Raw genomic sequence first — 16,066 nt, forward strand, 5'->3', positions numbered from 1 at the left:
CCTGAGTCAAGAAGTCTCATTTAACATTCTCAAGTGTGGGAGGGAGGGAGGCAAGAACTGTCACACGGTTTTAGCTGCCACCCCTGCCTGCCCTGACTGTCTGGTGTGGGATCTACCACAAAAGGGAGAAGCAGCAGGACACGTGGAAGGGCTGAGAAGCGAGTGGCATGTCTACACTCCCCTGCTTGGAGGTGAGAAGGTCAGACCCTCTTACTGCAGAGTCTAGAGATACCAATAACAGCTCTGAATGCCACTCCTCTTCACAGATGCTGCAAGGACCCTGTGTGAGTGTCCCAGGCCAAAGCAGAGGGTATTTAAAACATCACCATTCATTTCTTGTAGTTCTGGAGACCGGATGTCCAAAAATCAAGGAGTTGGCATGGCTGTACCTGCTGCAGGCTTCAGGGAAGGGTCCTTTTACTTCTTTCAGCTTCAGGTGGCTGTTTGCATCCCTTGATTTATGCCCACATCCTTCTAGTCTTTGGTCTTCATAAGGACTTCCTATGTCTAGGTCTCTTCTTCTGTCTCTTTTAAGGGTGTCTTTCACTGATTTCAGGAGTCATCCAGAAAATCCAGAATGATCTTGTACTAAAATTCCTATTTGTAAAGTCCTTTTCTCCAAAAAAGGCTATATCCACAGGTCAACTTGCTGGCCTAACAAGAAGCAGTCAGTAGGCATGTAGAGTCTAAGGAGCCAGGCGTTCATCTCAAGGCTCATAAAGTCGTCCAGTATGGCTACAACAATGACCCACAGGCATGCCCCACAGCCTTACCCCCTTATTGTTAGGTAACCTTTTTTTAATCCTTATGCTGAGTCCACACAGCCAACACAATGTGATGAGTAGGTCAAAAATAAGCCCTTCATGAATAAAAACAATCTCCTTAATAATTTATAGGATTGCCCCATATGTGTACTCAGAAGTAAAAAACTGGCCACGTTATGTCACCAACAAATAAAGTAAAAACACACTGGAAATAGATGTACTCCATAATACACAGTGCTTTCTTGGATGGTGGGAGATCAGCCCTGAAACTCTCATCAAGAAGGGACTCTAAGTACAGGCCAGGGCCCAGCCAGAAGAAGTGGCTGTAATGCACATGGCTCTGCTCTGTAAGACCACTTATTGTCCACAAGTGATGCCCCCTGAGAAACCAAGCCAAACCAAACCAAACAAACCAAAACCTCCAACTCTGATGGTGTGGTGTCTCAGCTCCAAGTAGCTTTCTTTGGTTCGACAAGAGATGGCATAGCACCTGAGGGTGCCATGGCTATGGCAGCAACCGGATGTAGCTAGTTCTGCTTCTCACAAACTCTGCAGACAATAGGTACCTAACAAAATCAATACAAAACCTTAACAGCAGCTGGTATACGGTAAGCCCAGGCCATAGCAGAACATGAATGGAGAGTCCTCAGGGAGTCTGCAGCAAGGGAATGTGTGCATGGAACCTTACGTCTGATTCTCTCTGCACAAACAGCCCTCTGGCTGTCTCTAGCCATGCTAGTGAGGGTACGGGTACAGTACATGAATCTCTCCAGCCTGGTAGTGGATAGAACCCATGTCTACCTGACACAAGAACTACTCAAAGCCACAATGATCCCTTCCCCTTTCACCTTATTTTTATTCCTTCTCATTTCCCAACCCCCATTAAAGGGGCAAAACCTTTTCAAGAAAGAAAACAGCAGCTAAGCAGGTGGGGCTTTGAGGCTCCATCCCACAGTTGGGCAAACTACAAGCCCCATCTCAAAGCCTGAAGGTCCTGACTTCTCAGACTTTGCAAAGAATCAAACAGTATAATGTACTTCATTGAGGACACACATGTTCAATATATGCTGGCAATTAATGTAAGAAGTTAGTGTTTTAGCTATCAGCTACTTGTGTGTGCATACACATGAGAAGGCATCATAGCGCATATACAGAGGGGTATCAGAGGACAACCTGTGCTAGTTGGTTTTCTCCCTTCACCACATGAGTGCTAAAGAGCAAATTCAGGTCGCCAGGCTTGGCGGGCGGCAAGCACCCTTACCTACTGAGCTCTCGTGCTGGCCCAGTTTTTTTGTTTCCTCTTTTCTTGTTTTTTTTTTTTTTTTGCATGAAACTCATGGCAACCCTTCTGTCCTAGTCTCTCAAGTATAAAGATTATAGGTGTAAGTTATTATGTCTGACTTCATCCTATTCAACTTACATGGACACCTCTACTCCCCAAAAGTAACATGGCTCTGGAATACTTATCAAGTCAGAGTTGGACTTATCAACAAAAGCTCTTAGAAGGTTAATTTAGTAACAATCACATTTTATAGACATAAAGTAGAAGGAATTCCTAGTATACAGATTCTAATCCCAGTGGATTCTGAACACAAATGCAGTCTGTGAAGACCATTCCAATGATGAACACTGGTAACTTTTAAGTGTTGCAGACCACGTGGGAAGTGCTCTCAAAAGAGATCTGTGTAGAATTGGGATCCTAACTCAATCCCATACTTTGTAGAGAGGTTCAACTAGCCAAGGCAGAAGACATGGCTGTCCCACAACTCAGTCCTTAAAGACAGCAGCCCTAGAGTCAGAGAACCCTAGCATGGTGGCCTACCAAGAGGAAGGTTACTAGTCCAGTTCGGCCGCTGTGTTACTCATAGTCCAGAACTGCCTGACTATGCAAAGCTCAAGCAGTCTGGGAGGGCACCTGCAATCTCAAGTAGTGCTACAAGCAAGGAGCTGGGAAAGAGCTCAATACAGCACTGCTAATGTACAGGCTTCATAGTCAAGTGTGAGGGGGAAAGCACTGAGCTGCCAATTTTAAGAAGGCTACACTAGGGTTGTCCAAAGAAACTGAGCAAGAATAGAGATATAATAAATACATGTAAGGATATTTAATACATATTAAATTGGCTCACATGACCACAAAGGCCACCTACAAGGTGCAAAGCTAGGGAAGTCAGATACTCAGAATGAGAGATCTATGGTGTATAGCCTCAATTAGATACTGAGGGTACAAAGGTCACTCATACAAACCAGACAGTTGAAAGGACAAAGAACCTGGAGTCTGATATCCAAGACAAAAGGCATGCTTGCTTGGGAGGGGAGAGACAATAGGCGAAATGTCTCTCTTCCTCCATACCCTGTTCAATCTGGGCCCAGCCTACTGAATGGTTCTAGGCTACCCACATTTAAGGTAGGTCTTTCCCATTCAGAACACTGACACACATTCAATTCTTCTCTGAAACAACCTTGTAGACACATCCATGGTTTACCAGTTCATTCAATCCAACCACACTGACACCCAAAGTCCACTGTCAGAGGCAAGAGACACCTCAGGCAGAGCAGGACTTCTCTTGTCTCTGGCTGTGGAATGCTGCTCTGCCAAGGAATATGCACCAGTGAGGAACAGAACAACAATCAGACATATATAGCCTGGTGGAGCCCCAGGCCATGCCCCTGTGGATATCATCAGTGCTGGGTATTGGGAGACTCAGAACACAGGACAGACCAGATCCAGCCCCACTTCTGAAAACTCCACATGCTCTCACATGGGCCTTAGGAGACCATAGGACGAACTGGGGCAGGGTAGAAACCTGGCAGCATTTAGGCACATGCCTAGGTAAAGGGGACATTTCCACATAAGCACATAAGTTCTATTTTTGGATCTGATAGCAAGATGGGGCAGAAGATACTCCCAATTCTCACAAGCACTGAGTTCAGTTCACTCAATCCCTTGTCTATGCCTTCCTCTGAAACACGAGCGTAGCCAAGATAAAGCCACTGTGGGTTTGAGAGCTTTCTTCTTTATCCACCAGTACCAACTAGAATATTCCAGAGAAGCCAGCCACCATTGAGAACCTCTTGTAGAATTTAATAGATGCTATCTTTATTTTATATGTTACATATATGAAGAATGCCTGAAGGGTTTTTTCATCCAAAGACTTACTGGTTTCTTTTTCATCTTTATCTCTCTTACCTAACTTGTTCCCTCTGCAGGAAGAAAGAGGAAACAAGTTAGTCCAAGATATGTGTGCTTCAATTTTCCTCTCCAGTGCCAGCATGCAGTCAGCCCTCACTAGCAGGGCTGCTATCACAGCAGAGTTGAGCCACAGACAAATCTAGTCAAACATACAGCCCCATTGTGTGTGTGTGGGGGTGGGTGGGGGAGGTGGGGGGGTGTCCTACTGACTGATATTCATTTGATTTTATTCATTTGGATTCATACCTCACTGTCATAGCCGCAAATTTTATTTAACCCATGCCTTGCCAGATGCTAGGTGAGATCTACTTGGTGAACTTAATAAACGCAGACTGGGACCTAGGAAAATTCACCATTTTCATTGTAATGTTCTCGGTTTTGCCTTTATCCATAGAAAAGTGGGCTCTTGGGAATGATGAGGACACTGAGGGGTGGAGGATACAAACGGAAAAGCTCATGGAGATAGAGTGCAAGCAGGAGTGGGGTGCTAAATACTCAAGAGATTAATTAAGTCTGCTCTAATTGCTATAGTTAAAGACCTCGCTGATTATCGGAAAGACCTGGACACAGGTCATCATAGCAGGCGCAAAACCTTGATGGGAGCTCTGCACACAGGTGACCTCACTTACCAAAACACACCTGCCGGGCTCAAGGCTCCAGAGGGAGCTCTCGGTGTTGATCTTGTGAGTGAGCTTCCCCTCCATGAGGACACGCTCTCCATTCTCTTCCACCATGGCCACTCGGATGGTGCCACTGCTAAGGGCCACAGAGACCTGAGAACACACCAGAAGAAAAATCATCTTGCTTGTGAAGGTGGCAGCTGTGCACACTTGGGCTCACCAAGCATCTCCATTCCAACCTAGTCCACATTCCAAGCAACCTGTCTTAGTCAGGGTTTCTATTCCTGCACAAACATCATGACCAAGAAGCAGTTGGGGAGGAAAGGGTTTATTCGGCTTACACTTCCATGCTGCTGTTCATCACCAAGGAAGTCAGGACTGGAACTCAAGCAGGTCAGGGAGCAGGAACTGATGCAGAGGCCATGGAGGGATGTTTCTTACTGGCTTGCTTCCCCTGGCTTGCTCAGCCTGCTCTCTTATAGAACCCAAGACTACCAGCCCAGGGATGGCACCACCCACAAGGGGCATTTCCCCCTTGATCACTAATTGAGAAAATGCCTTACAGCTGGATCTCATGGAGGCACTTCCCCAACTGAAGCTCCTTTCTCTGTGATAACCCCAGCTGTGTCAAGTTGACACACAAAACCAGCCAGTACACCACCTAAATCTATCAACTCCCTTAAGCGACTGCAGCAGAAAATGTTGGTGCATTTTCTAAGGGAGCTTCCAGCACACTTGACTTTCTACCCAAATCCTTTCCCTCTGTAGTGGCAGAGACTGGCTCTCGCTGGGGACGAGCAGAAGATACAGGAGTTGGGTGCTTCCTTCCATCTCCCCTGTGACTACCTAGATTTTCTCAGCTCAAAATTTTGGAGGAAATCCTCAATGTTGCTTCCTTTCCAGAAGGATCTCCTCTCCATCCTCCTCTCCAATGGGCACACAGACAACCAGTGACAAGAGCCCTCTCTCTGGCCCCTTAAGGCCCGGGACCACTGTGCCTAGAAAAGCTCAGCTGCCCATCCAAACTTTCTGGCGAAAGACAAATGTGCTTGGCCTCCTCTTCCCTACGTTGCTACAGAGAGTGTGACCATAGCTTGCTCTTTGTCCAGGATGTAAAACCAGTTCCTTCAGTTTTTGTCTGTTTTGTCTGTTTGACAGGGTCTTACTATGTATCCCTAACTGGTCTAGAACTCACTGCATAGATTAGGCTTGCCTTGAACTCACTAAGATCCTCCTGGCTCTGCTGCCTGAGTAGTGAGATTAAAGGCATGTGCCATAGTGCTTGGCCTTTTACTTGGTTCTTCATAAAATCAAGCCTCAGCCACCCTTTTCCCCTCAGGGCCTGCTCTGGGCAGGCAGGGACTATGTGTCTACTTTGCTATCATGGGTATACCTCTTCCTGCCCTGAATGTATGTCTCCACAATGGACTGGGAAGTGCTGGGAAAAGGTTAACTCTAACAACCCTGACCCTAACAACCCTAACCCTAACCGTAAGCTCAATAATTAGAAAAGAAAATATAATTTGTATTTGTTTCACTTCTCTTATTTTAAAAAGACTTATTAGCAAGGCAGTGGCTCATGCCTTTAATCCCAGCACTTGGGAGGCAGAGGCAGGTAGATTTCCGACTTCAAGGCCAGCCTCGTCTACAGAGCTGAGTTCCAAGACAGTCAAGGCTACACAGAGAAACCCTGTCTGGAAACCCTTGCCCCTGCCCCCAAAGACTTACTATTTCAAGTGTATCAATGCATGTGCGTGTACTATATGCACATAGATGCCTGTGAATGCCAGAAGGCACTGGAGCCCCTATACGCGGTGTCACAGGTGGCTGTGAGCCACCTGATGCGGATGCAGGGGAATGAACCCAGGTGCTCTACAAGAGTAGTAAGCGTCCTTAAACATCAAGTGATCTGTCTAAGCTGCATTCATTCTTTTTTGGCGTATTTGCTCAGATGTTAACTAGCTGCACTTCCTTAATCTGAAAACTTTGCACTATAGGTGTCAACCTGTATTTGTATAATGCACATACTAATCAGACTTTGGGGACAATTCAAATTCTTTTTCTAATAGGTGTATGAAGTTAAAATTCAGAGACTACCTGGTAGATGCTAATTAAGTGCTTCATTTTAGATGTGGGAGGGGGTGCTTTTAATTTTCTGTGAGTCAAGTACTATTTGCTAATGATTTCTAATAGTAAAACCTGAGTAGTTTTGTGTATATGTGTGTAAAATGGTAAGTGTATAACTGTGTGAATGTGTGTGCCTGCATGTGAAAGCCAGAGACAATTTTGAATATCATTTTTCAGGCACCCATAGACCTTGTTTTTGAGCCAGTGTCTCTTGCTGGCCGGGAACTTGATAACTGGGCTAGGCTGGCTGGCCAGCCAGCAAGCCCCAGGAATCTGCCTGTCTCTGTTTCTCTAACTCAGGCATTGCTAGCACTTGCCATCATACCTGGGTTTTTGGCCTTTTTATGAGGGTTCTAAGGATTGAACTTGGGCCCTCATATTTGCATGGTAAGCATTTTACCAATGAGCTATCTCCCCAGCCCCTAAATGCATTTTAAATATTCATCAACAAAAAACTGAGCCCCCCCCCCCAAAGATGATTCAGTGATTAAGGCCCAGATTAGATTTTCAGCATCTGCCCCCATATGGCAGTTTATAACCATCTGTAACTCCAGTCTCACCCAGGGGATCGAACCTCCCCTTCTAGCCTCCTTGGGTACCAGGCATGCATATGATACAAGCATACATGCAAGTAAAATATAAAAAGTAATAAAAATGAGGGGAGAAGAGTTTGGAAGATTTCTTTTATTAAAAAGGGGTGAGGGGGCTAACCATAAATGATGATGATGCATGCTTGGGGGAGGAGGTATTAGAAGGACTGCCCCAAAGGAAACATGGCCCTAGGAAGACCAGCTGTTACATGGTACTTGCCACAGCTACACCACCAGGTTCAAGTACAGACTCGGGGAGGCATCTTCTCATGGGACTTCAGAGACACTGTCTTGGGACTTCTCATGGGACTTGTGGCACTGTCACCCCCTCTCTATATTTACTGTTAACCTGGATGGTCTTGCTGATTATAGTTTAGGCTCACTGTCCACCTTCTAACAGCCAGAGACATAAGCAAATGTGGCATGGCTCATTCCTGATAATCATGACAAATATTGGCCAAATTAATCTAACCATGAATTTCTACTTGCAAACAAGACCTAATACAGTCTTGGTACTTCCCAAGTACAAACTCACCTTAACTAACTCACAATAGTTTTATACAACATGCTCATTTTCAAATTTGGGCATGATTCTAACAGGAACTAACCAGTGTAATGAAATAAATCCCCAAAGGAGGCACCAAGGACAGAAAGACATGGTGAAGGGAAGAATGGATGGCGTGTCCAGTACATCTGTGAAGACAGACAGAAAGAATGACACATGGCATAGATGCCATAGGCCTGGAGTCATCGTGTGCTGGCAGTTAGAGGCTCTGGCTAGGAGAAGGCAGGCATAGAAACAGAGCATGTGTGAGAACAGCTTAGAGCCAGCCCAGGGAACAGCTGGATCTGCAGAAGCAGCCTGCTTCAGAGACTGACCATCATTCTGAGGAGCTGGTGTGATGGCCACACTCTAGGTAAATACTAACTCCTCAAACACAGAAACCACCAAGGCAAACCTGTCAATTCACTCAGTTGACACATGGTGAAATGATAGACCTTTGAAATGCAACAAGGAAAACCATTCATAAAGTCCCACACTCAAGACCATGTGGGAAGATACTAAGCATCAACAGGAAAAATAAATCTTGTAGGGAAATGAGAGTTCTATGTTATGAAAAATGCAATTGGTGAGATGACTCAGCAGTTAAGAGCACACAACTGCATTTCTGAAGGTCCTGAGTTCAAATCCCAGCAACCACATGGTGGCTCATAACCATCTGTAATGAGATCTGACTCCCTCTTCTAGAGTGTCTGAAGACAGCTACAGTGTACTTATGTATAATAAATAAATAAATCTAAAAAAAAAAAGAAAAATGCAACATGAAGGAAAAAGCTAAAAAGCAAAACAAAAGATGATAGACTTAATCAGGAGAAAATGTATTTAAATAGTTCCATTTTATAACTTTGCAGAAATCTAAGCAGATATAAAAAATTATAGAACCAAGAAATTTTAAAAAGAACTAAAATCATGGGCTGGCAAGATGGCTCAGTGGGTAAGAGCACTGACTGCTCTTCCAAAGGTCCTGAGTTCAAGTCCCAGCAACGACATGGTGGCTCACAACCACTTGTAATGACATCTGACGTCCTCTTCTGGTGCGTCTTAAGTCAGCTACAGTGAACTTATATATAATAAATCTCTGGGGTGGAACGAGCAGGGACTGAGCAAGCGGGGCTACCAGAGTGACCCGAGCGAGCAGGGCCAACCAGAGAGAGCAGAGGTCCTAAAAATTCAATTCCCAACAACCACATAAAGGCTCACAACCATCTGTACAGTTACAGTATACTCACATAAATAAAATAAATAAATCTTAAAAAAGAACCAAAAACATAATTGCTATATAAATAAATACAACTTCAATAGAAAGGCTAGAAAAAAGAAACAAACCAGAGATCAATTTACTAAAAAATGAGTAATCCAGAAATTCTAATAATTTAATACTCTAGAAGTGTGAGAAACTATTCCTTTATGTTGAAAACACCCCCGAGAGCTGAAATGAAATGAATGAAAACAGGATGGCTTAGAGTCGTGTACTTGGGTAACACTGAGTGTTTTTCAGAAGGTCCTATTAGTACCAGCGAGGACATGATAAAGCTTACTCACAAAGAACCCAGGTAGAGGGGGCATTCAGAATCAGTGACACTGTAGGAGACAGGAGAGTCAGACTGAGACGTCAGCCAATGACCTGCTGCTGCCTGATGACCTCAGTCTGTCACAGAGACCACAAGGTGGACAGAGGACCAATCCCTGCAAGCTGTCCAATGACCTCCACACACCATGGCGGGCACCTGTGCAGAGGTAGGCAGGTAGGTAGGTGGATGGATGGATGGATGGATGGATGGATGGATGGATGGATAGATAGATAGATAGATAGATAGATAGATAGATAGATAGATAGAAAATGTAATTTAAAATTTAAAAATGGCTTTGGCACACATTAAACTGTGAAATAATTAAAGGTTAAAAATAAATAAATCTTAAGACATACAAGATCTCTCTCACACATATCACTTGGTGGTGGTGGTGGTGGTGGTGGTGGAGACCCAAATGAGAAAACTAGAAGAAGTACTATTCAAACAAGGTACAAACATAGTAATGTGTTAATCTTGGAATGCAAGGCAACTGGAAACAATCACTCATGCTGGAGTCATGGGTGAGAAAGTGAAAAAGTTGATTTCTGGACAACACAGAGTATGACTCAATCTCAGTAACTTGAAGGTCATGAGGAAAGTACATTGTTTTTGACAATATAAAAAGAAACACAGTTAAAAAAAAAACCAAATAAGCAAAATTATCAGAGAAATTCCTAACTCTAAGTCGTCTTCCCTATGTGCTTTAGAGGCATGACCCAATCTGCCAGCATTCCACTCTGCACTTAGAAACTAACCAGGGAAAGCTAACGAAGAGACCCAGCTAGCTTTGTGACCTCCTACTTTGCTCTAACCCCATCCCTCTCTGCCCTGAGCAGACTCAATTCCCACTGTACTAGTCACCATTACAAGAAGCGAAACAGAGATGGCTCTCTCAAAGCTCCATCTCAAAAGCATTATCTAAGCTATCAAAGGTTGCTTAACAGATCCTACCAACAAAAAGGGTGTGTATGTGCCTGTACACCTGGATGCGAAGTTGTTTTCAAAAAGCCTTTTCTCAGGGGAGTGTCAGTTAAAAATCATTATAGTTAAAAATCACTATTTTAACAACCGAGGGAACTAAAGAAAAGGCTAGGGAACAAAACGCCCAAAGGGCTTTCAGAAGCTCTGGCATACTCCATAGGACCCTGCCCTTGTAGGCACAGTGGAAATCTCAGGAAGAGTCAGTAGTTCCAGGTGTTTAAGGAAACCTCGGGCAAGTCATTAGCTGACCACTAAGTTCACCAAGTACAGAGAGTTCACTAGCTCTACAAAGAGTTCAGAACTTACAGAATTATTTCAGGGTCATTAAACAACTATACCAACAGTGCAACAAACACACACTAACAGATCACAGAGAAGGAGGGGATCATGCCCCATCTCCAGTGCAGCCATGTTGCTGCTTTCAGTACACACCTTTCTTTCTTGTTCTGGTTCTTTTTGGGGGGCTAGCCTTGAACTCACAGAGATCCACCTGCCTCTGCTTTCCGATTGCTAGGATTAAAGATGTGTGTCACCACTACCTGGCCAATACTGACTACCTTTCAATACTAAGATTACGAAATTTATTCTTGTAATTTTAAAAATATTTATTTTATGTGCATGAGCGTTGTTCTGCTTGCAAGAACTCCTGAGGATCTTGTGCACTCTGGAACTGGAGTTACGGGTGCTTGTGAGCCACCACCGGTGCTAGGGTGCTAGGAATCAACCTAAGTCGTCTGCCAGGACAGGTAGGCACTCAACCACCAGGCCATCTTCCCAGTTCCCACAAAATGCATTAAAAACAAAGCAAAACCAAACCAAACCAAACCAGGAAGTGCGACCCAGACATGGGTGAAAGAAAGCAGTGAACAAAACCTACGCTTATGTAAGTACAGACAAGGGCTTGTTTAAAAAAAAGACTACAAACCAATTATTTTAAAATTCACTCAAAAACTAAAGAAAACCAAAGTCCTTTAGGAAAGTATGAGGAGGACAAAGTCTCCTAAGTGGAATATCAATAAAGACATGGAAGTTAGTCTTTTCTCAGACAACTATGAGTTACGGAGCTTAAAAGTACGTGGAGGGGCTGGAAAGATGGCTCAGCAGGTAAGAGCACTGACTGCTCTTCCGAAGGTCCTGAGTTCAAACCCCAGCAACCACATGATGGCTCAAAACCATCCATAATGAGATCTGATGCCCTCTTCTGGAATGTCTGAAGACAGCTACAGTGTACTTACATGTAGTAAGTAAGTAAGTAAATAAATAAATCTTAAAAAAAAAAAAAAAAGAAAAGAAAAGTGCGTGGAGAAGGTACCAGGCAGCTCAGCAGTGAAGAGCGGTATGCTCCTCTTCCAGGACTGGAGTTCAATTCCTGGTACCCATACAGGGTGGGTCACCGCTGCCTAGCTCCAGATTTGATGCCTCTGGAGATGTCCACTGAGTACAAGTGGCCTCCTCAGGTGCTTACACACAACTGCACATACCCACATGCAAACACACCAAGTAATAAATGTAGAGGAGATTTTCAAAAGCAGAGCTCAGCATTTGGAAACAGGATCAGGCAAACTTAAATAAAGTTAGGTTTAGTCTAAGGAACAGAAGGAAAATGATCAGGATTGTCCAAGAGACACCAACATTTTCAAAATAAGGACTCACAGATAGATAGGAGAGAAATGCCAAAAACTACCTGAAACAGTAACGGCTGAAAACTTTCCAAATCTGACACAATTAATCTGAACATCCCAGAAGCTCAGTGAATTCCAAGTAGAAATCTAAGAGAGCCACACCTAGACCCAGAGAATCATTACCGACAGACTATCTTACCTACAAAGTCCTAAAACCAAAGCTCAAGAGTCCAGGCTGACACAGTAGGACACAGGTAGGTGGTAGAATTAATCCACACACAAAAGAGAAGCTCAACAGGGAAACAGAAGGCAATGTGGACCACGCACTGTCTTTTGAACAGAGTATGAGGGGAAAAAGAGTTACAACTGCATAAAACATAAGCGACAGCTCAAAGTAGCAGAGGAAGGACATAGGAATGTTCTTTAGTACACTATTGAATTTAAGGAAGGTGGCATTAATCTAAAGAGACTGCTATAAAGTCCAATGTAATTAAACTCTTCAGGGAAAGCACTGAGAAATTAGAACAAATAACAAGCAAACCAGCTATAAATACTGTTATAGCACCTGAGTAGTAAAACAGCATCCTAAGAGATGGCAGGTGACCCCGCTCAGCCTCCTCCATCAGCACAAGAAGGAATCCCAACTGGGGACAGTCTGACTCCCTTTGGGTAAACAGTTACAATTCCCAAGGCCTTAATGTCCTCACCTATAAAGAGCAGCCAGCTTCTTCACCTGGCATGGTCCTGGGGGAAAGGGCTGATTAAAAGTGGAATTCCAGAATGCAGCTTCCATGAGGTCTCCATCCATGATGAGATGGACCTTTACTATGACACAGCTGAGGGTCATCCATGGTCCTGTAAGTAACCTCTAGCCTGTGCTTTGTAAGAATAAATTCCTTGGTCTCACCAAGCTGGGCTTTGGTAATATCACACTTGTTCTGAAACTCCAGATCCAGGGGATCCAATAAGGCCACCCACATACATGTGCACATATATGTACACAGACATGCACAGTAAATCAATAACATATTTTAAATTTTTAAATCACGTATCTCTGTGTGTGTGTTATGTACCCATGCTAATGGAAGCCAGAGGTTCCAGATGTCCTGGAATTACAGGTGGTTGTGAGCCCCTCATCAGAGTGCTAGGAATTGAACTGGGATTTTCTGGAACAGCAGTGTGTGTTCATTACTAGTGAGCCGTATCTCCAGTCCTTTTTCAAAAACTCAACTCAATGTATCAAAAAGGATTCCAAGAAAACTGTAACTGGCAAATCAGCAATAATACAAAAATGTAATCTATGGTCCAAGCATGGCACACACATTTATTCTCATTACTCAGGGGACAGAGGCAGGTGGATCTCTGTACATTCAATGCCAGCAGAGTTGTAGTGAGACCTCAAACAAACAAACCTTACTACTACATGATGAGGTTGCTAAGATACATTATTAACCATAAAGTTTTAAAGAAAACTAAATTAATGTTAGTTTTTATTGTTTGTTTTTTTTTCATTTTTTCTTTTGTTTAATGTTAGTTTTTAAAGTATATATTTATTACTTAATTTTAACAGTAAATTTCGATTTTTTTTTCTTGGTTTCTCAAGACAGGGTTTCTCTGTTAGCCTTAGCTATCCTGGAACTCATGCTGTAGACCAGGCTGGTCTCAAACTCCCAGAGACCCTCCTTTCTCTGCCTCCCAGAGTATTAGGATCTGAGGTATGTGCCACCACAGCCAGCTACATTTTTATTTTTATTTTTTTTAATTACAATGTAACTACATAATTTCTCCCTTCTTTTCAACCCTAAGCACACATCTGTGCACATGCACACAACTTTGTTTAGTGTTTCTTGTATGGATAACTAGATGCTAGTTTTGCTGTCCTACCTCGCCCTATAAAAGCAATGGTCACAGTGTGTAATATGTGTGATAAGTGTTTGGTTAATATTGAAAAGGCCTAATTAATGTGTTGATGTTACAAATAATAGCACTGTGTTATACTAGAAAACACTGAACTATATAGATCTCATAAGAAAACCCTCCTAAAAAGAAGGAAAAATGTGTAGATTCAGGAGTATGGTTAGATGGAAAGCTATAAAGATTACTAGAGAAACCTGGTCTACCAAAGAAGCTGCTAACACACTGCAAACAAAGCTCTAGAAGTTGGCTGTCAGAACTGCACTGAAACTGGACTGTGAGGAAGATGCCCAAAGAGTCTCACAAACATGCAAAGGAAGCACCAGGGCACAGAGGGACAGACATGCCTGGGTACTGTGTGGCAATGAAATCTGAGGTCATACAATAAAGTCAGGCACAGAGTACAGAGAGAGGACTGCATGAGATCTCAAAAACAACAAGCAACAAACAAACAACAAAACCCCAGAACACTGGCAGATAGTCAGCCAACCAAATGAAAAAGTGTGGTGACAGCCATATTGTTTATGGAATGCTTTCACTAGTGTTTCATCCCAGGAGTGGGGAAAAAAATACTTGTAAAAAGAAAAGTTGGAATTTAAAGTCCCATTAATGACAGACTGGTTAATGAATCCAATCCATCTGGTCATTCTGCTCTGCCATGAAAATGTTAGTGTAGAAGTCATATTTCTGCTCCAAACACAACCTCAACATATCAGCAGCCCCTTGATAAGGACATTATTTCACTTGTCAAGGCCACATCCATACCTGTGGCAAATTAATCTCATCAACAGACACTGCATCATCTCATAAGAGTAAATCATATTTATAACTATTATAGTACACTGTTTAAATGCTTATATTTTATTACTACATACTGTTAATCTCTTATTGTGCATACTTTATACATTAAACTTTATCATATGAATGTTGCATAGAGAAAATGTATTACATATAGATTTTGGTGCCATCTCTGGTTTTAAACATTCCTTAGGGATAACAAAAAGACATCACACACACACACACACACACACACACACACACACACATCACCACCACCACCACCCCACACACACCACACAACATTGCTCCTCTCTATCTACAAAGAGCTCCTGAAAAAGAGCAACAACTTAGAAAACGGGGAAGCTGGGAGAGAACAAACTCATAGAACTGTAATTTCACACTGAATCTAAACATTGCTTTTGAAATGTTGCTTGAGACGGTCTTCCTAGATAGTCCAGCTGTCTGCGTCCCAAGTACTGGTTTTACAAGCACACACTTTTCATACCCCACTAGATACTATGAGGATAATTTTCACCAAACCTTCACAAGACCCAGCAATCTGAGGAAGAGCAATGTCAACAAGTTTGCTAAAAAGCAGCTCTTGTGCATTCTAATGGGTACTGGCATATAGATTTAGTACAGTACTACAAAGGTAGCTTTGCAGTAATTACAAAAACATACCTTTGGTCTTGCAACTGCACTTTATGGAATTTATTCATACGGAAATGCACATATGCAAAACAAAATGTTTTGGAGCATTGCTGTTTACTAGAGGAGCCACAATGACTTCAGTATAGTTTAATAATCACCCTGCTGCTCAAAGGGGTCAAGAGCAGAGGATGGGAACTCTTAGTGCCAGGGGTAGCCACCTGAACAGAAGACCGAGGACAGTGAAGTGTACCAAGAAGGCGCCCTTAAGAACATGGAGATAAACAAGTGACCGACCAACCAGGGCTGCCCTTATGGTGCCAGATGAACAATGGGTAGTAATAATAGGGGCATCTAAGTAGAACTTATTATCTGCTAAAGATGGAAATGCAGAATTACATATTTATATTTGATGACGCATGCCTCTGCTAAAGTAGGCCTCAAAACAGTTGTAAGATCTCACAGCACAAGAGGCACAAAGCCTGGCCAGAGACTTTCCAATGCTTACACTTGTGACTATTTAAGAATGCTGTACATTCAAAAATTAGGTAAATTTAAATGCAACTTTTCTATGATGAAAATTTCTTGCAATAAAGTCTTCCTACTTTTTAATTTATTTTTGTTTGTGGTTAATTTTGAGACGTGGTCTCTCTATTTAGCCTTGCTGACCTCAAACTCACAGACATCAACCTGCCTC

The 16,066-nt window shown here is 43.0% G+C and overlaps 1 protein-coding gene across 3 annotated transcripts in view; it reads right to left on the reverse strand.

Moving 5' to 3' along the window:
- Nucleotides 1-16,066, reverse strand: part of Nudcd3 (NudC domain containing 3) — a 95,929-nt gene that overhangs the window by 15,144 nt on the left and 64,719 nt on the right. For 2 of the 3 annotated variants that reach the window (XR_001779940.2, NM_173748.5), the window contains exon 4: nucleotides 4,584-4,727. The exons of the other annotated variant lie outside the window; for it this stretch is intronic. Coding sequence is in view for 1 of the 2 variants with exons in the window: in NM_173748.5 (NP_776109.1) it covers nucleotides 4,584-4,727 (144 nt within the window). In the remaining variant the exon portion in view is untranslated. The remainder of the gene's footprint in view (nucleotides 1-4,583; nucleotides 4,728-16,066) is intronic. 3 annotated transcript variants of the gene reach the window in all.

This window comes from Mus musculus, chromosome 11 (genome assembly GCF_000001635.26).
Source record: "Mus musculus strain C57BL/6J chromosome 11, GRCm38.p6 C57BL/6J".
NCBI lineage: Eukaryota > Metazoa > Chordata > Mammalia > Rodentia > Muridae > Mus > Mus musculus.